The 21,683-nt window shown below is 45.6% G+C and overlaps 2 protein-coding genes across 2 annotated transcripts; one reads left to right on the top strand and one right to left on the bottom strand.

Moving 5' to 3' along the window:
- Nucleotides 1–2,038: 2,038 nt before the first annotated feature.
- Nucleotides 2,039–13,152, bottom strand: mtpap (mitochondrial poly(A) polymerase; the record flags this gene model as incomplete). The annotated part of the gene is made up of 9 exons (XM_084475312.1): nt 2,039–2,733; nt 5,194–5,267; nt 5,379–5,471; nt 7,325–7,551; nt 10,019–10,230; nt 11,470–11,694; nt 12,010–12,243; nt 12,414–12,580; nt 12,978–13,152. The coding sequence occupies 9 exons, from the start codon at nt 13,150–13,152 to the stop codon at nt 2,416–2,418; spliced, it is 1,725 nt and encodes a 574-aa protein (XP_084331438.1). The 3' UTR covers nt 2,039–2,415.
- Nucleotides 13,153–13,577: 425 nt separating this feature from the next.
- On the top strand, nt 13,578–21,460 carry map3k8 (mitogen-activated protein kinase kinase kinase 8). Its single transcript, XM_084474989.1, has 8 exons — nt 13,578–13,666; nt 15,729–16,130; nt 16,288–16,458; nt 16,951–17,212; nt 18,217–18,323; nt 19,232–19,384; nt 20,345–20,591; nt 20,818–21,460. Exons 1-8 carry the CDS (start codon nt 13,640–13,642, stop codon nt 20,937–20,939), a joined length of 1,491 nt encoding a protein of 496 aa, XP_084331115.1. The 5' UTR covers nt 13,578–13,639; the 3' UTR covers nt 20,940–21,460.
- The last annotated feature ends 223 nt before the right edge of the window (nt 21,461–21,683 follow it).

Raw genomic sequence — 21,683 nt, 5'->3', positions numbered from 1 at the left:
CTTCGGGGGCCCCAAGTCATAGCAGCAACATCAACTCTGAACCACAGTCGCCACGGCCCAGTGAACCCCCCCGGCCCACCTCGCCGGGAGAGAGAGCCGATCCATCTTTAAGCGCCCCCTCGCTCTCTCCCTCTTCTTCTACGTATTTTCTTTTTTTTTTGGTGCCAAATTTGCCTAATAAATCAGAGCCTACGGTGTGCCGCCTGAAGACACGGAGGAGATGAGGGTCACTGGTGAACGGGTAGACAAACACCCCCCCGGTCCCTCTTTCAGAGTAAGTGCTCCATCACGCCGCGGACACCTCACCATAAAACCTCCTCCTCCGCACCGCCCGGGTTCAGCTGCTGCCACGGCAGCGGCATAACCTTGACAGCGCAAGGTAGGTAGCCTCGCGTTCTATCAGTTCCATAGGCGCCGACTCCATAAACACTTCAACAAATGCAAGGGAGAGGTCAATACCATTATGGGAGGCAGTGCGACGCCCGGATATACATAATGAAAGGCGTTGCATTGCGCTGACACCAAGATACTCCCTCTAAAACAATCAATGTGTGCGTGTATATATTTTTTGGGAAGTCCTCCGCACTATGTTCAACAGCCATGTTTTGTAGAAATCCACAGCAGGTGTCGATTTCCCCACAACGCCGGATTTCATAACCATTTGGCTGAGCCACTGAACCACACCCGGCAACAGCAATAAACTATTTTTTTCTTTTTTATAAAACTATCATAGAAACAAACAAATCTCCCAGTCCTGAATAGCACTCTTCTGAGTACAGAAAAGCAGATGAATATGAAGATTGGGTGAGGAATGTTGGCTCTGTGCATGAGGAACACACACATGGAGTTCAAAGACAAAGTGGTGTGGGTGTTTTTGTAGGGTACTGATGGAAGCGCTCGCTCTCCCTCTCTGTCCCACTTCATACCCCCAAGGCAGATGGGAAGAGGTGGTGTCTTTTAAAGACTATTCTACTACCCCCTCCCTTCTCCTCCTCTGACCCCTGAGTGGAAAAGCAGCTGCAGGCGACACTCTCTGTCCAGCCCCCTCAACCGTCGCTTCATAGTGCTGCAAAACACACACACACACACACACACACACACACACACACACACACACACACACACACACACACACACACACACACACACACACACACACACACACACACACACACACACACACACACACACACACACACACACACACACACACACAAAGGCTGAACAGATTCACTCAACACACATCACAGGTGTTTGTGACAGAGGTGTAACAGTAGGGGGTGATCACCAGTGTATCTCGTGACATTATTTACAGGCCCTGGCACATCTGCAGAGCCATAATTACCGTACCTTACCGAGCGACACCTGTTTTCACCCATACCATTATACCTCTGATAAAGGACCATTAGGCCATTAGTTTGTGTTTACATCGAATCACACATACTGTCACTCACCTGATAGTGTAACTGGACTGAGAACTCCCAGGTCTACCGACCCGGTCTATCATACTGATGGCTGATGCATTCCTTGGGCCGCTGGCAGAGGCGTCGTGTCCCGGCTCACTGACGTGTCTCCGTCTCTGAGCCAGACAGGGGACCCGAAATAGAATAAGTATTTTATTTTTTTCCACTTACTCGACAACGTCGGCTTAACCAGTAGCGTTGTGGAGGAGGGAGGTCAACCCTTTCTACAGACTGCACTGCACTCCACCGCAGCTCTGGCGGCTCCCCGTGTTCCTGGGGATTGAGTGAACGGCTAAACGGGCTCTGAACCCGTACAACACTTGGGTAATGCGTGCCAGCCGCGCTACGTCATGGTAGACGGCTACGAACCTTGATCCAGATGTGTAGCCCGAGACTAAACCGACGTGTTGCTTTCCCTCACACCGATGTTGTGTAATCGAACAACAAAATAAATCTTCTAACAAACCTTTTTTTCCTCGGATGCATCGAGCAAGAGGGGGTTTGCAATGGATCCACCACAATAAAACCACTAGGTCAGTACAAATAGACAGAATCATGATTGTATTTGTGCAAAAGATCATGTTTGGGTGGCTGCCATAATATCTCTGTACACAAAGTTACAGACAAACACAAGATAAACACAACAAGAGGCGTATTCTTTGCTCTATAATAAGCAAATAGTTTCCTCAGTCCGGACTGAGGCTTAAACAGAGGGGGCTTCGGTAACGTGTGAAACATCCTTCCCCGATGCCTGGAACTATGCATGCATCCCCAGGCACTGCAACCCCCTCTGGTGTTCACATGTGAAACTGCAGCCCATTTAAAACTCAACATGCCAGTGTCAGTGGTGTTGAACGATCACGTTCACGGGACAGCAGCCTCTCCCCACGTCCTCCTCGAAGCACGGGGACAGAAAAGGTCTCTGGAAGTCCTCCCACACACACACCCGGCTCTAAACCTTGTTCTTCAGCGACTCCAACAGGCTCTTGATCCTCTCGCTGGCCGGCTCCCGCTTCCTCTTCTTGCGACCTTTGACCCCTGGGGTCCCGGCGGCGGGGAGGAGGAGTGCCGCCAGTCCCCACGGCGCGGGGGCGTGGCCGTTGCCGCGCGTCAGCGTGCTGCTCTGCTCCAGCTGCCAGGCGCCCTCCTGGCACAGCGCCACGAAGCGCTCCAGCTGGGTGGCGTTGACGTTCTTGCTGACGTTGAGCGACACCTCGAAGGGGTTCTGGATGTGCAGGGGAACCGCCTCGGGTTTGGTCTGCTCCTTGCCCTGGAGACAGGGAGACGAGGAGGGGATGGGGGGGTAACAGTTAGCAACATGCATGCAAAGAGACGCAGCGATGACGTCTGAACAGAAAGTACAAAAAAGAAAGAAACTAATCAGACCCTAGTTTGACCTCAACAGCAGTGGCGGTGGGTCAATAGAGGGGGCTAGGGCGCCACGCCTCCGTGAAATATTCACTTGAATATATCTGCCAACTATGATGAATAAACCACGACAAATACAAAATAAATCAACAAAAATACATAGCGTTTATCCACGTTTAATTGATTAAGTGATAGACCACTTGCCTTGCCAGCAACTATTTTAATGCGTCTGAACGTCAATTCTTTGGGATAAAGCCCTCCTTCAAGTCAGTGGCGCCGGTAACGATGAAGTCTATGCGAGCTTGCAAACTCTTTGCTGTCTACCAAGCAGAGACAGCTTTTCATTGGCGCATGAAAATTCAACTTCAGGCCGCAATTTTGTGTGCCCAGACCAATTTTTTCACCAGCCGCAATTTTTATCACCAGCCGCCACTGCTCAACAGTATACACTCAGACCGTCTAGAGCAGTGGTTTGAGGCGGTAAAACATTTACATTAATTCCACATTTTTCATTTCAAAGGCATTTTAAGTATTGACCTGAATTACATATTCCCCGTTCACAGACGTTTCAAACGGCCCAGATGTATTTCTTTCAAATCCGACATGCTGGACACAGCTGATGGCTCATGCAGGCATCAGATTTTGATCACAGGGAAATATTCTGCATGATCCAAATGTCTCCTTTATGCATGGTCACCACGTGCTACCCTCCATCCATCTGATTGGTCATTCTGTCAGGACTTTTGCAGTGAGATCTGGGGCACCTATGCCAGAAAAGTACATTGCACCCCAGGCTAACAGATGGGAAAGTTTTTGTGCACACGCTCACACACGCATTCATACAAACACATGCATGCACACACACACACACACACACACAGTTTCACACAAGTGCGTGCACACACACAAATGCACTCTCTCACACACACACACACACACACACACACAAACATGCTCACACACACACACACACACACAAACATGCTCACACACACACACACACACACACACACACACACACACACACACACACACACACACACACACACACACACACACACACACACACACACACACACACACACACACACACACACACACACACGCGCCTGCAGGTCAGCACTGGCAATCAGAGGCAGTAACTCATGTCTTATGTAACATTCTTCTAGCAAGTTAAAATATAAAAACGCTTGCGTCTAAGAAAAATAATAATTCACTCAAAGGTTGACACTAGGAATACAAGAAGAATTTTTTTTTATAAAAGCAGGAATACCATTTGATAATGGCTTAAAACATATTTGAAGATATTAACATCATTATTGCCGCAAATCCGAATGTTGAATGAAACTCCCGGGCTCCTTGGGATAGGATACCTGTAATACCTAAAGCCTGCTTAAACCCAGGCATGAAATGAGATGGATGGATTACAAGGGGAGAGGGTGTCGCTGCACCGGGTGTTATAAGACTGCATCATAAAGCCATCGCTCAGAGGCAGACAGGAGAATTGTAGCACCGTTTAGCAGATTTATGGCCCTTTTCTTCACCGCTGGAGCCGAGAGCCTGGGGTCACGGCCAGAGTCCACCTGACCTGCAGGCTTCCTCTCAACCCTGGACTGGTTATACCCTTTCATACATATCCTCTTGCTCTTGCTCTCGCTCTCTCCCTCATGCTTTCTCTCTCAATCTCTCTTTCTCTTGCTCGCTCTCTGTGTGTGTGTGTGTGTGTGTGTGTGTGTGTGTGTGTGTGTGTGTGTGTGTGTGTGTGTGTGTGTGTGTGTGTGTGTGTGTGTGTGTGTGTGTGTGTGTGTGTGTGTGTGTGTGTGTGTGTGTGTGTGTGTGTGTGTGTGTGTGTGTGTGAAAATACAATGCAAATCAAAACCATGGAAAGGTCTCGATCAACAAGTAGCCTCCCTCGACTCTGTCGGTTTGTCAACGTCTTCCAAGCAAAGAGCTTCCAGGAGTGATGGTGGGACACTGGGGCGCCGGGGCCTGCCAGCATCCATCACCCGTGACAGGCCAAGCACTGTGATGCGGCTGGGTAGACGTCATTCACCCCAACACTGCCGTTATTAACTGCAGATCAGCTCGGCTGGAGGCCCGGCCAGTGGAGGGGGGGGGAGTTAGGGTAAGCCAATTGGCTCTCCGGATGGGAATTCTCCCACAGTCTTGGATTGACAACTTGTGATGTAGTCACTGTGACCTCCGTAGACACAAGGCTACCGGAGCTGATCCAGAAACGGCCTCTTGTCCGTTTGGACCGACTAGAAACTCCTCGGATAGGAGAGTGTGAAAGACATGTGTGAACGACACCCAAACCACATCAATAAGTCCCCTTGAAGGACAATCTTCAAAATGATTTTACCTTTCTGATATTGATGGACTTCCTGCCAAACGGAAACGTGCTGTAGAAGTGAAAGAACCCACGCAAAAGTTGCTCTGAAAAAGAAAAGAACGAAGAAAAAAAAAGTGTGTTAATGTGCACACGACACAACAACAAGTTGACCTGGATGTGGCTGTGAAACCACCGCTGTGCCCCCGGCGTCTCACCCAGCGTCTCTGTGTTGTCCTGCGGCTCGATCTTGCTGAGGTCGCTGACAAACGTGCAGTCGTTGCCCTCAATCACGCTTTTGTCCGCAGGGCCTTGTGGGCAACAATGAGAGTAGAGGGGGGGGAGGTAGGGAAGGTAAATGACTGCCTGTTACGCGGCGGCTGCGTTCCCCATAAACAAGATGCAGACAGATGGTGTCAACTCAACCGTGGAGGGTACATGGGGACCGGGGAGGGAGACAGAGAGGGAGGGAAGGGGAGAGTAACAAGAGATAGAAAAAAGAAAGTGATGAAGAAGAGGAAAAAAAAAAAGAAGACTGGTATGTGTCATTTATTGGGGGCGCATGCTGGGGTTGTACATCAAAGCCCCGCATTGCGTCCCGTCTCTTTGCACCCCCCCCCCCCCCGACATGGTGGGTTAACATGGGATTGTTTAACAAAAAAAAAAGTGCCTGGTCATGAGGCAGGCCTTTGTGCACGTGCCTTTATGAGTGGTCTCTGTGCGCGGGGGGCTTTTTATTGTATCGTAAGTACCGGGTGTGCTGGGGTCTGTGCTGAGGCTGGGGGAGCAAGGAGGAGATGAGGATGGACGGGAGAGGAGGGGGGTGGGGGTGGGGGTGGGCTGTGCGTGTGTGTGGGGCTGCAGGAGATAGGATGAATTGCTTTTGGAAAGGCAATTATCAGGTGGCCAAGGTGACACAGTGGGTGAGAGTGAGAGAGCGAGCAATAGAGAGAGCGAGAGAAAGCGAGTGAGAGCAAGAGCAGGAGCTTCAGAGTGCGGGGAACCTAATAAAGGCAGTGCCGACTCAACAGAGGCAGTGGTCCCAAGAAACAATTACCACAACGCAAACCCTGTTAATTACAATGTATTTTGTCCTTTTTTTCCCTTTAAACATTAATAGCAGGCACGGCAAACGGAGGGGCTTCAAGGCCCGAACTCCCTTGAGGAATTATGAATGGACCCAGCACATGACCTTGCCCATTCAACATCCCATCTCGCCGGTCATTGGCCGTTTATTGCTGTTGCAACCATTCCAATGAGCAGTCACTCCAGGGCACACAGTAAATGAAGTATCCGAGCGCTGCCATCGCCCTCACCTCAGCTAAAGATTTAAAGGCTGCCATTTGGGAGAATTATGAGTGTGGAGCCAATTTGAGACAAGAGTCATAAATATATACATAACAATGAGCAGGGAGCATATATTTTGCGAGAGTTTCCCCAGTAATGAAACATCTCTTTGGCCATTAAGCCTGAATTTATTATGTGCTTGCATGTCCCAATGACACTTAAAATTGAAATTGCTAGAGGATAGGTCTGACTTTAACATACAAGTCTTATGAGTGGTCCCGGGCGATGTGACATTAAAACAGTTATTGCAGTGTTTTTTTTGTTTTTTTTTAACAATCTAAATGGAATTAAGACAAGATGCAAACTTAAGTACTTGATAATCGGTTGGCTTCAGTAGCTGTTCTTTTGAAGATATAAAAATGGGGATGAAGACCTTTTTGGACAGATTCCCTACAGTCATATTCAAACCAATTGAATGAATTAGCCAAATTTCATGAGATATATCCTATCTATACCAGATTGTGCTTTGTGCACTTTCCTATGATGTTTTATATACGCTGTGTTTCATTGTAAGCATATTTTATTGTCTGTTTATTCGTTCTTACTATGTTTTACTGTATCTTCTGAGTCACCTATGTTGTTTTTTAATCTTTGTTTATACATGCATTTTATTTCTGTAATTTTAGGTTGCCTTTTGAATATCAGGCCGGGGACAACGGATGTAAACTAGCCTCTGAGGCTAACTCTGGCTCACGTACAATTTGACTGATGATTAGTGTGCAATGTCCCTGAAATAAACCCATAAATAAATAATAATTTAAAAAAAAACATTCAAAACCATTGAAACCCTCACGGCGGCGGGGGCTAGCGTCCCTACCTGCCAGGCTCCGGAGGTGGTCCAGGGTGGGGATGAGGGGCGTGGCTCTGCGCTGCAGGAAGAACAGCACCATGATGGTGAGGGAGAAGTTGGAGATCCAGGCACCGGGGATGCTGCTGGTGACGGTGTGCACCCGGGCCCAGCAGCGCACGGCAAACACCAGGCCACGCACCCGCCCGTCCAGGCAGCCGTACAGGTACAGCAGCTCAGAGGTCTTCATCGCCACCCTGTGGGAGAAAGAGGGAACGACACATGTTTGATGTTTTAGTAGGACGTCAGACAGGTCTGCCGTGCGTGCTGGTGTGCTGGAGGTGGGAGCTGGATGTGATGTCTGCGTTCTGGGCGTCCGTTCGCTAGGGTTTTGCGGCCCTTTTTTATGGGTTCTGCTTTTAGGATGTGTGTGACCACATTTGGGCCCTTGAGATTTGGATAAAGTGCTTGTTTCACTACATGGACTGGCATGCACCATGCAGTGAACTGAGTGCTAAGTCAGGAGAGTGAAAATGGATTTACTGGTTTGTAAAGATGCAGCCAAGAATCATGTGGTGAACCGTGGTAGGAACTGTCTCCCATGGCACAGCAGTCAAGTGTTTGGCATGTTTTACCCCGGACCAACCGATTAAAGGCTCGGATTGGCATCATGCTGTGTGGCCCCGTTTTCTGAACACATTTAAAAAGATGCTCAGTTTGTAACAAAACTCCCCCCTCGCCTTTCTATTCTCAGTTTAAAAATAATGTGTTCCTTGCCGAAAAATATTATAACAACATATTACTTTATCGAAGAACTGTGTTTCATTAGCTTTTCCCCTTCCCTTTCTCATCTGCTTAGCAACACGGGGACTTCACCTCTTTGTGTATTTAAACAGAAAATCGATTTCCTACTAATTGTTTGTGTAGATAAAAAAAAAAAAAAACATTCCCTACGCCTTAAATGTCTGTTTGACCTGATGCTGACAGGAGGAACTAGAATATAAATGCCAAGGCCAAAGGTCAGTGAAACTATGACAAACAAGATAAAGAGAGAGAGGGATCACCATTCAGCAGCAGAGAGAGGCCCTACGTGGGTCTGGTGGAAACTAACAGCGGGGGACTATCAGCCGTCTCTGAATTGATCTGACCCGCCGGTCAGAATAAGCCTCGTTCCCTGGCTTCTGCAACTGATATGCGCCGCTTTGAAGAAAAAAAAACAACAACAGTGGGCGGTTGAACCACTTCCTGCCTGAGTCTTTTTGTAAACGTTAGCAGGTGTATGTGCACTGGTGTGTGCGCGTGCACGTGGCCACGCACGTCCATACGCGTACGGAACACACTTTTACCACAGGCCGGATAAGGGAAGTGAAACGCAAACAACACCGGGTGTCCTGTCTCCTCCTCCCCTGCTTAGTCTCACTGAGCGAAAGCTTGCACAGCACTTCCTGCCCACTGCGGTTTCTGTTTCGGGGCAATTGCAACAATACTGTGGTGGCAGGACAACACATAACTCGCACATTTCTGTGACTTAATGTGGCTTTTGCATGCAAACATTTATGAAGAAAAAACATCAGAAGGAATATGTCATGGAAAGTAATCCTGACATTAATAATATACAAAATTGTATAACCTTACCTTAACATAAATGATCCTTGCAACCAAAGAAAATTCCCATCCTCTCCTCAATTAAAAGGTGTAGTGCTAGTTAACATTTGTATCACCTCTGTAGACAATAATGTGATACCGTGGACATGTCAATCCCTAGTCTACTTTATTGTTCAGTTTCCTTTATATTACAAACTGGTGAGTTTCCAGAATGGTGTCAAAAGATATGCTTGCCGGAACACAGCGTGCAGTTTTTTAAATTTCAGTTATTCGTCATTTTAGTAATATTTTTCAATGGGTGTGTGGCACACTCAGTCTGGTATAGTCAGATGTGCTTCAGTCAGCGATATCAGACCCATATATATAAAGCAGTTATTATTAGGATCTCATACATCCTTTGTCAGCAATATTTATTTTCATATTAGCTTCACCGATCTCTCATTAGAGCAGCAATCAGCCTTCTCCTCAAAACACCCCATTATCTAGACTACCCAACCTGAACTGACAAGTCAGACAGACGAGGTCCATATCCAACATTATACTTTCTCAAAGGCTCATCTACATTCTTGCATAGGCTATTTTAACTAGGGTAAGAGTACTTCTGTAGTGCACTGATACAACAAGAATCTGTCGAGGGCTCCTCTATCCTCCGTCCAATATTTTCTCCCCTCTCTGCCCCAATAGCCAGAAAGTACAATTTCATAACATATGACTAACCAAAATTATATCGGGAGGAATATTATGAGTTCTATGGCGTCCGATCTAAAGCTACATACACTGCCTGTTAGCTTACCTTCAATCTTCAGACTACTTTTCCCCCTACTATAGCCTGACCCGCCATGTCCAATACATAACAATTTCCACAACAGTCCCTCCGCTCAATCTTTGTTTTGTCAATATCAGCACATACTCTTACAATGCTTGGCTTGTCCCAACAAGGTGAACATAAGAATCATGATGCAAGATAATCATGAGTCATCATGAGAATGAGAACCATAAGAATCATGTCCATTATTTATCTGAAGATGCTTTTTAGAGTTTTGCTCCAAGTGTCTTACAACAAAACAATCGTTCCAACACGTGTGTGTACGTGTCAATGTGTGGGTTTTAACAGCATACCTATTGTTGGCTGTGAGGTCACACTGAAAGTTGGAGGGCTGGTGGGAAAACCGGACTAGGGGGCACCGGGCGTTCAGGATCTTCTGCACCCCCACACAGCCAGGCCCGAAGCGGTCCACACACTCCCCGACCACGGAGAGAATGCTCTGGGTGACGGCCCGCTCCGAGTTGGACCTCTTCATCTGGTACTCCAGCACCAGGCCAGCCTTTGGCTGAGCACAGAGAACACTTCTTTAAGCTTCTGTTCTTGGGTGCAAGAATGTGTGTAATGGAGGATTTCAAATGCATTTCTTTCTGCAGTATATAAATACCGCCCCCCCCCAGCCCACAGAATTTTTTTATGCAAGTCATTCAATGGCTATTCATAAGCATAATAAACTACTTTCAACGTAGAAATCCTAATTAACATTGTTGCTTAGTGATTCGATTTGAGAACCATCACCAAATATAAACTTCAAAGTATGCACATGCAAAAATACACACGCAATTTGGTAGATGTCAACAAATAACTCCAAATCACAGTTCTTATTAAACTAAAGCTAACAACACTTTCCTGCCAAAGCACTACTATACGTGGTGTTGAGTCAACACACGTTATTTGACCCAGAATTCAACCAGGGTTCAAACTAAGGTCTCCTGTGGTTTAGCATCAGGAGTACAAGTACGTCAATTTGGTTAAAGTTAACCTCATTGATTACGAGCAAGGGTCCACAAAGACACCCCATGACCGTTATTCCGGTTTACAATCCAGGTAACCAATGCCTCATGTTTCAGTAAATATATCTTCAAAATGTTGTAGTACAATTGAAAAAAAAGAGGCTTTACAGAACCCTGTATCTGCCATTTTGTGTAGAAAAGGGGTATAGCTAAATTTTTTCTGGAAAGTCATCATTATAATGATGGGCAATGGAATATCAAGGTGATTGAGTGTGTCTGTGGCAACAGCATAATCAAAAGGTGCTAGTTCAGCAAATGGGAATAGTAAATGGACCGCATTTATAGATCGCTTTTCTAACCAGTGGCCACTCAAAGCGCTTTACAATATTACCTAACATTCGCTCTACCTCCTAAGCCACAGCAGTCATCTTTGTTTTAATCCTTTCTCACTTTCATAAAAAATATGCAGTTTCTATGGATAAACAATAATACAGTTTGATAAATAAGAGATGAATGCTAAAATATCTCATTGTATACATTTCCCAACTATGGGACGGTTAGCAAGCACAAGGCGAAAGACAACCTCAACTCTGGAAACATCAGTACTGCCAGACAGTACTCCCATTGAGAGCAAGGTTAGAAACAGAGTTCCTCCTCTATCCAAAGCAGTGTGTCTATACCACATGGCATTAATTGTTCCCACTAAAGAGACCAGCTAGTCCAGTGACAGGCCTATCAACAACGGTTTGAATAGATCAGAATGAAATATAGAATGAAATATTTGTTAGTAGTACCATTTGAACGTTCCTCCCACTGATACTGTCCAGGTCCAAGAACATGTCCAGGTCACAGCCCAGCTTCCCAAAACCGTTCACAGATGAACCAAAGGGCCTGACGTTACATTCTGGGAAATAGGCAGCGGCAATGTCCTTCAGCAGGGAGCAGACCAGGAAGCGCAGGCGTGTGTTCTCCTCCGTGACCTGATAGGCATTCATGAGAGACGATACCTGGTGGTCTATCTGAGGAGGAAATAATAATGGACAATATATATATATATATATATATATATATATATATATATATCTCAAGCACAAAAACTGTCAAGCAATGAAAACACATGTTTTAAAGAAACTGTTTGCATTATTAGCATTCACAGTTAACAATAAGAAAAAGAAAAGCCACTACTGACTACTGCTACATTGTATTTGTAGAACAAGGCCATAATAAAGGCAAAACTAGACTATAAGACTAGAGACCATCAACTACTATAGCCTTGTAATAAAAGATACTAGCAACATGTGTAGCACTAGAAACGCATCTTTGGTAAAACTTACACTCTCTTCTTTAGACAGTCTCTGGATGAGCTCAGTGAGAGGTATGGTGGCCTGTGGTTTGCACTTTGGGCCAGTCTGACTGTTAGGCACAACTGCAGCCCCTAGGCTCCTCAGTGACAACAGTCTGGACTTGAAAGGCACCACCGATTCGTTGCTGACAACAGGGAGGTTAACCACTTCGTGTAAAGAGGCGATGCTTTCCTGATTGGCAAACTCCACCACTGCATATGTGCCCTGCAGATTCAAAACAGTTTTTTTGTTTTATTAATCGATCAATGTGTGTTTAGCCAGATGGAAATGTATTATTTTAAACTGGGATATTGCAAGTACAGATCCATCATTGTAATGGAAATGTGTCTGTGATACAAGAAATAAGTGTATATTGAATTAACTTTACTACTTACATAGCTTTCATAAAAGAAACTGTTCTTGATGTCCCCGTGTATTGATAAATACTTGAGAAACTTTTTCTCATTTGTCTTGGAATGACAGCTGATGAGGACAGATCTTTCAGCCTGTTCTTGTCTCTCTAACTGAACAGCATCAAATGCCTTCCATCCTTCCTGGATACCTGGACACATAAAAACCTAACTCAGTCACTGTGCATCGGTCGGGAACAGTTGTCCCCATCGCAGCTTTTCGATTTTCTATTTGGGTTAACATAATACATTTAACCTTGACAGCTGATCAAATTAAGTTAAGTTGTACACCAATGAGTAACAGATAGTCTCATGTGAAGTCAAATCAAATCAAGCAACTGAACCGATTTGTAGACGTAAGAAGGTTATATTTAAGTCACGCCAACCTGTGTTGTGGTTATTTATTGTGATGGTTACATAATGTCACACAGTGGGTATTATTCAGCGAACATGGATCTCTGACTTTAGCCTGTCAGTGAAATGAATAAGCTTGCTAACACGTAGCCTGGCAAGGATCTTGATGCTGACGAATATAGCTTAATCACCAACCATTGTCTTCATTCTTCAACACATGAGACGGTGCAACCGCGTCGGTCACAATTCTTCTATGTAGACACGTATCAATACTTTGAATACGCGTCAAAAGGCTGCCCGTTCCCCTCATATGCAATCTGCACACCCTGAAGGAGGACGCCATTCTTGTTTTAAACAATGCAATGCGCATGCGCGTACGAGTATTCTACGGCCAGTACATGAAGCCAAAATAGAAAAAAACGAGTTATATAAATTTGAATACGCCAGTAGTTGTGAACTTGTGACACCATCAATTGTGACAACGTACTATGATAATTGGGTCTTAATGCATTTATTGTTATCTACTAGCATCATACCCAAGCAAACGAACAGTGTAATCCAGAAAGCCAAAACTCATTTTCGATTTAAGAGTGGTTTGGTTTTTATCGTGTATTAAAGCCAAGTGGAAAGTAAAAGTGAAACGTAACGTTACGTAGAGCCGTGAATGAACGTAGAATGAACGTAGCTACATGGCGAATGGGATATGTGGCCTGTACAAGTATACACCTACGCTTCACCTCACAGCACAAACCCTCCCCTGTTTACTTCCTCTGCGTCAGTGCTGCCTATATGTTTCCACAGTCCGGTTGTCCTACAAGGCTCAGCGCTATGACTTGTAACACAGAGCATGTCTATGCATGAGAGGAGCAGTGACATCGACACGGGTAAGACGGAATACTCGTCTGAACATCTGTCCACAGTGTCCAACCATCTGAGGGGTGTTCCACAAAGCCGGTTTTATCACTTACCCAGCTAAGTTAACCCAGGGTTAGCGGCAACCCTAGGTTTTCCGTTCCAAAATGACCACGGCATGTAAGTTGCTATGGAAACATATGCTCTCAATCAAACCTGGTCGGAGCAGGTTTTGCGCAGGTTAAGTTTGGAAGATAACCCGGTTTTGCTCAGAGTAGGCTATTTAAACCCACGTTTATCGCAGCTTTTACGTGTTCGCCTATTGATATCGGAGCGCAAATAATTTGTGCAATTCACAGAGAGATTAATTAGACCACGGCTCGACATATTGTCCTTTCCGGATGACTTTTTGCTGGAGAGATATAGTTTTTCACGTGATTCTTTGATATAGGCCTATTTAAATAGCCTTCTCCAACCCTACATTGCAAATGTTACCAATCGTGGATCTGCCCTCAGTTCACTACAAACAATTTGCATAGCTTTCCGTTTTTTTGCGACGGGTAGCTTTTTGTACAGTGTAGGAGATGCTGAGCACATAGGCAAAGCTACCGTCTGCCGCTCAGTGCGTCTGTCTTGCGCTGAAGCGGTTGTTGCGTAACTTCATGGAGTTTCACCAACTTGCAGGTCAGCATTATCTACTTTAAGTGTTCCCAAATGGCTCCGAAATTATCCTTGTTGACTTTTCATCTGGGTGTTATATTTCAGGATTTCCTAATGTAATTGGGTGCATTGATGGCACACATCCAATGTGAGCAATACATTTCAACAGGGTGCGTTGCATTATGAACATATCATAGACCTCATATAATTGTTGTGCTTGTGCAAGATAGCTCAAAGTTTGTATTTGATCGCAGGGCAATTCGATGGGGATCTCCTAGGAGATCGAGGGTATCAATGCCTCCCGACGCTCATCACCCCGTACCCTAATCCCGCTCCTGGACCACAGACAACATTTAACCTGGCACACAGCAGAACCCGCGTTAAGATTGAAAATACATTCTGGATATTGAAGTCCAGATTCCAATGCCTACGTGGACTAAGAGTTTGTCCGGAACGGGCATGCGATGTAATTGTTGCATGCGCCGTCCTCCACAATAGCCACTCTGCGCAAAGAGATGCCTCCCCACTTTACCCGTTCCTCGAGGAGGAACACATTCGCAAATGTTTGTAAGGGCTGACAAAGGATGCGAGACCACATTTGCAGAAATCATTTAAATAAAAAAAAATTAAAAAAACACTTTTCTTCCATCATTTTTATTCTTTAGTTGCTGAGGGAGGAAAAAGAATAATTAGTACCTTGATCGGTAAAATATGCGGCCCGTTTCGCCATTTTGATCAGGATTTCCATGATCCATACATCACGTCTTTATAGGTTTGCCGTGAACGCGCACAACCCTGTGTTAACCAACCCCGTGTTGATTGAACTAATTCATAACCGGTGCTGTGGAACCGACAGCTCTGGGTTAGTCGGCACAGGATCGGACAACCTAGAGTTCAGCGTTAACTCTGTGTTTGTTAAACCTCCGTTCTTGGAACACCCCTCTGTTTGTTTGTTTGTTTGTTTGTTTGTTTTACTGTCTCTCTGTCTGTTTATCTGTGGTGGCTGCGCTGTTGCAATATTTCTGCACAGACGTTCTAACTACTAGACTACTTATTTTTAAAGCATGCAGGTGGTCAAAGTCAGCATGTTTTTGTATTTACCGATAGACATTTGTGTGACATCTTTCCAGGGGCTTCCCGGAATACTGTTAAAAACTTCCTTGTTTGGAAACACATTCTCTCGCTCTCTCTCTCTCTCTCTCTCTCTCTCTCTCTCTCTCTCTCTCTCTCTCTCTCTCTCTCTCTCTCTCTCTCTCTCTCCCCCCTCCCTCTGTTTTACTCACGCTGACTCTCTTCCCCTTCTGTATAATCCTTCACTGACAGGCTTTGGTGTCAGTATGCATTTCTGCCCTGCTCTAGTGAGGTCGTTTCAGTCCAGAACAGCATCATCACATGTTGATCACATAACAAACCAACCTCCATGTTCCGACACAGGTCAAGGAGGACAAGAAGATGGACTACAAATACGATGACGGAATAGAACTTCTACTCAATCACATGAACATTGAAGACATCATCGATGCGGTGGAGAGTCTCTATCAGATCGAGAGCAAGGTCGGAGCGGCGGAGGAGGCAAGCAAGGAAGGCTTGGGATTCGAAGAAGGAGATAACGAGGAGATGGATGACAGCGAGGAGGCAGGGGAGTCGGGGAGCAAGCCGGGGGGCCGCGGCGAGGGGGGGGTGGTGGATGAGGGAGGGGAAGGTGTGGAAGGAGGCGCCGGTAGAGTCAAGTACGGGAAAGCGACAGATCTGCTGGACTTCATCAACCTCATCTCGGACATGGCCCTGGCCGAACGGCAGCACCTGCCGGAGGAGATGGGAGTCGTGCTCAGCAAGGTGAGAGCCCACATGTTAAAACAGGTCCTCATTGCCCTTATCTGATTGCTTGTTTCCCCTCTAATTCGTGGACTGATATTTCTAGGTCATTTGTGTTTTGCATGTGTTTTTTTTTTGTTAACAGTTTTTTGTTTTGTTTTTGTTTCCATGTTTACAGAAAGAGATGGCTGTTAAAAATGGCCGTTATCAGATCAATAGAGAGTTTGTCCTGTTTCCTTGGAAGTTGACTTACAAGAATCTCCGGACAGGCCTCGTGCCCAATGGCTCTTTTGGGAAAGTCCATCTGGCACAGGACATGAAGACCCGAAAAAGAATGGCATGCAAACTGGTGAGTCCTGCCAAGCAATGATCGGAATTCAGTTTCAGTGGAACTGGTCACTGAATGCTAATCAAACAGTGGTGCCAGAGAGAGATTCTTTGTAATATTAGGGGGGAAAGGTTTAGGTTTGAGTGTCACTTGCGAAAACATTTCAAGCAGTCAGGAAATGAGGACACAGAGAATGTGAGACTCACTCTCTTGACGTAGCTGGCAGCCCTGAGCTCTAGTGTTCCCGGTAATAACTCATGACTAATACACAACAGATATTCAGTCATTTAAAACATTCATTATTTAATCCTTAACTTTTTTCCTGTATGCCTGCAAAAGTCTTTAAATTCATGTTCCTTTTGGGTAAAAGGGAAGGTTAAACTGTGAATTCCTTTCCTCATGTAGGTCTCCAACTCTCTTCACACCACAATAAGAGACGTGACAACTCTATGCACATCTGAGAACATATTTTCACCAATATTCCTCCCCCCCACCCCCCTCCCCCGTCCATAGATTCCGATGGAGAACTTCCGAGCAGCCGATGTGGAGATCCAGGCCAAGTTCCGCCACGAGAACATAGCCGAGCTGTACGGCGCCTTGCTCTGGGACCAGAAGCTCCACCTCTTCATGGAGGCGGGCGAGGGGGGCTCGGTGCTGGAGAAGGTGGACAGCTGCGGGCCCATGAGGGAGTTTGAGATCATCTGGGTGACCAGGCAGGTCCTCCGGGGGCTGGAGTACCTCCACTCCAACAACGTCATCCACCACGACATCAAACGTAAGCCGCCACCACCCCAAAAGAACGAGCAAAAACACACAGCAGGTGGTTTCCGTTGAATGCCCTTATATAGTGAATCCTGTTCCAGGTTGTCCGTTTGCTTACACACACATTTCAGGAAATTGGCTGCCGCAATGTTTTGAAGTTTGAAGCTTCTTGGGCTAGGGTAGTAGATGAATCAATCACCAAGCCCACCACAGACAAAAAAGGCAGCAAGAACAAAAAGATGAGTAACTGTGAGGCATTACACTATTCCTGGTGTAAGTACGTGCTATAGACCCTTGCGGGGGAGGAACCTGAGGGTTCACACACAAGTATCTAGGTCACAACTAGTGACTGCCGCACAGATTCTTGGCACACGGGATGGTAATTATGTGATGAGATATTGTGGCAGAATTATCTCAGCTAGTCCGTGTAAAGATCCCAATCATGGGATCAAAGCATTCCTTTCAAGGCTTCACTAAGCTATCCATGACCTTAAACCCGGGTTGGATGTCTGGAAATTCCAGCTTTGTGCTTGGTCGGTTCCCCCACAAGGAAGGGTTAAATGCAGGGTACTAGAGTCAAGTGCACTGTTGTGCGAGGGTGGCAACCATTTTGGATCTGGTCTGTGGTGTGGTGTGTCTGTGGGCGCCCGGCACTTCCTGTCTCAAAAGTCAAGAGATGCAATTATTGTTTCATCCGCGGTGAGGTAATGAAACAAACACTGCAGCCAATAATCCTGACTTCATATTTTCTTCCAAATCCTACTTGAATGGCACAGGCTTGTTGCATTGAATCCGTAAGCATTTTTGGGTTTCACTGCCTGTGTTGACTGAATCGTTGGTATATCGCAGCACTTGGTATCTAGTTAGAAAGAAGTCGCTTAGAAAATGTGAGTTCCAAAGACTCTGACTTCATTGCATTCTCTGCACTCAAACCTGTAACACGTTTTAGGATAAAACAATGCATTTGTTTTATACTGTTTGTTGTTCTATAATGTTTTTATTCCTTTTTAATTCTAGCGAGCAACATAGTTCTGATGTCGGACAAGGCGGTGCTGGTGGACTTTGGCCTGACAGTGCAGATGACTGAGGAGATGTACATTCCCAGAGACCTGAGAGGAACCGAGGTGAGACACACACACACACACACACACACACACACACACACACACACACACACACACACACACACACACACACACACACACACACACACACACACACACACACACACACACACACACACACACACACACACACACACACACACACACACACACACACACACACACACACACCCCCTTTGGGTTGGAGAGCACATTTGGATTTATATCACCGGGAAACGGAATGACTTTCTCATGACTCCGGTGATTTACGAGAATACATGTGAGAATTATCTTCACTTGAATAAACCTGCAAGTAATTGTGTAACACCTACAAAAACTTATTTTGTATTCCATTTCTGCTTCATACATAGTTGTCCTAGATAGTGAATTTCCAAGGTGCTTTTTCATGTCTCCCAGTGTTCCTCCTGAGAATGTACCAAAATTACAAGGACTGAAAAATGTGCCCTTCTTACTAACTAGCCTAACTCTGTGCATACCCACGCTGACACACACACACACACACACACACACACACACACACACACACACACACACACACACACACACACACACACACACACACACACACACACACCCTTGGCTGGGCTGGTGGAAACCCCCAGGGTAAACGGGAGAGAGAAAGAGAGAGATAGAAAGAGAGAGAGACTGCACGTCCAATATTGACAGAAGAGGCTGGAGTTTCCAGTGTTGGAACAATACTGCTCTTTTGCACTTGAAAGAATAAATAAATCTGCAGGCCCTCTTTTGCCCATGAATGATTTGATGAATCATCTAATCTATTCAACCTAATAAAACACATCAGCCATCAGAGTATCTTTATTTCTCTTTGATCATTATCTTTTCACCTCTTTCAAGTACATCAATAACACACTACCCCCCCCCACCGACCCCTCCTCCACCTCTTCCAGATGTACATGAGCCCAGAGGTGGTGCTGTGTCGTGGTCACGACACCAAGATTGACATCTACAGCCTGGGCACCACCATCATTCACATGCAGACCGGCAGCCCCCCCTGGGCCACCCGGTTCCCCCGCACGGCGTACCCCTCCTACCTTTACATTGTGAGTACCCCCCGGGCCTCTGCCTGCACACAACCTGCAAAGACCTGCCGCACCTGATAATCGTTAATTTACATTTTGTCAAGTAGGGATGAGTATCCTAATTGGTCAGTTGTTTACAGCACAAGCATACAGTTAATATTTTCGACAACCAAAAATACGTGATTATGTGCTGGAAGTGTGGCAGGTAATTTTGGCGTCTTTTATTAGTTATTCTGTGATTTGCATTGACCAGCATTGACCTTTTGTTCACTCTAACTTGTATTTATTGCTAAGCCAACGTCTTTATTTAGCTTTATACAGTTCTATTATTTCAAGATTTCCCCTTTTCTTTTTTATTTGTTATGTTCAACATGTTTTTTTCTGTCTTTTTTCCTTTTTCATTCATCAATCTAACAATAACAGTCAGGTACATTTTCCATGAACGTATTTTTCCCCCTCCAGCCGAGATTAGCAGGATAGAGTGTGAGCTTGCTGCACACAGTCACGCTGCTTGTCACACAGCCTCACAAGTTCCCGTTCTGCTTTTGATTTCCATGACACAGGTCATTAATGTTAAGACATTCTGTGTTTCTGCTTTATCGCTCTTATCTGAATTGCGATTGAAAGAGCAGCTCACTTCCACATGAAACCAATGTGTCTGTTTCCCCTCAAGCTGGTTCCTTTTTAAATTTAAAAACGATAAACCGCGATACAGTACACACACACCATTGTAGGTACGACAAAGAGTATGTTTCCATAATGTTCTGTGAGATCAAATAATATAAGCTAATAAAATAAGATAATATGCAATGCATTCTGGGAAAAAAAAACATTTTCCCTGCTTAGAGGTTTTTCAGTCTGGATTTCTGTAGCTTCTTCAATCCCACCGTAACCACTCCCCTCGCCTCCCCTCCCCTCTCCTGTCCTGTCCTGACCTGAGACCCTTCCTATAACACACCAAACCCCTCCTCACCTCCCCAGATCCACAAGCTGGCTCCGCCCATGGAGGACGTGGCGGAGGACTGCAGCCCGGCCATGCGCTCCTTCCTGGGCCGTGCGATGGAGAGGAACCCCGCCCTGCGCGCCTCGGCCACGGAGCTGCTGGCCCACGAGGCGCTGCACCCCCCCAGGGAGGACCAGCCCCGCTGCTGGAGCCTGGACTCGGCCATGGAGGAGGCCCACCAGCTCATGCACCGGCAGCACAGCCAGCACACCGACACCACCCTGGGTGAGGGGACAAGGGGAAATGGTGGTTGGGGGGGGGGGGTTGATTTGAAGCGTTTGTTTCCTCTGTGTCTCCTGGCCATAAGCGTAATGACAACTGTACCGTAGATGATCCGTTTTTTGTCTGATGCATCCTTCCAGCATGTAATTATTGTTCAGCTCTATTTATTTATGGAGCTGCCTCTTTCCTTGTTTGATTATTTCAACGTATTTCCTCCTCCGTCTCACAGGGTCGTCTCTGTGCTCGGAGGACTCTGGCCACCTGAGGAGAAACGGCTCCCTCTACGGAGACCTGGGGGCCATGGCCGAGTACTACAAGATCGTAAAGGGGCCCCCTGCCGCAGATTATTAGCTTAGCCACGTAGGATCAATGCTGAGAGTCAATGCAACAGTCGTCCGCTAATCTCCATTAGCGCAAGCTAACCTCACTTCCCTATTTCACACCTGGGAGTGCGTCTACCAACGACTGGTGAATTATGAGGAAAGCTTTAAAAGAAAATGCCTTGGAATTGGACTATTGCATTGACATTGAATTGTTCTACATTAACTTATAAGTCAAAGTAAAACTACAAAACAGCTGTTGATAATATATGGTAGTATGGAGTTTCCCTGTAGTATCTTTATGATATGGCTGTATATGTAAATATTGATAACAGTTCTCTCACATTAAGTACCTTAACCCTTTCATATTATGGTCTATGGGCCCGTCATGTTCATTCCTATGGAATGGTTTGAAGCTAAGATAGTATTTGCTATGCAAATTCTTCAATGGGATGTCTTGGATTGTTGCCCTTTTTGTACATCTTGTTAGATGAAACAAGTACTTACTTGTGTTTTGTTACAGAGAGAGCACAGAGAATGTTTAATGTTGGACTCTCCAAATAAAATTCAATAAATTAATCATAAAATATTGTGTTTGTGTCCAATGAAATTCATAGATAAATGCCATTTTCATGAAAATGGCATTTATCTATGAATATCATAAAATATTGTGTTTGTGTCCAATGAAATTCATAGATAAATGCCATTTTTTAACTGAATTCAGATCACTACCAATTACTCCTGAGAGTAATTTGATTAATATTTCCACTGTGGC

Source organism: Micromesistius poutassou (assembly GCF_964030765.1).
Source record: "Micromesistius poutassou genome assembly, chromosome: 11".
Classification (NCBI taxonomy): Eukaryota; Metazoa; Chordata; class Actinopteri; order Gadiformes; family Gadidae; genus Micromesistius; species Micromesistius poutassou.
The sequence above is the reverse complement of the archived record's forward strand: the minus strand, read 5'-3'. Positions and strand labels throughout refer to the sequence as shown.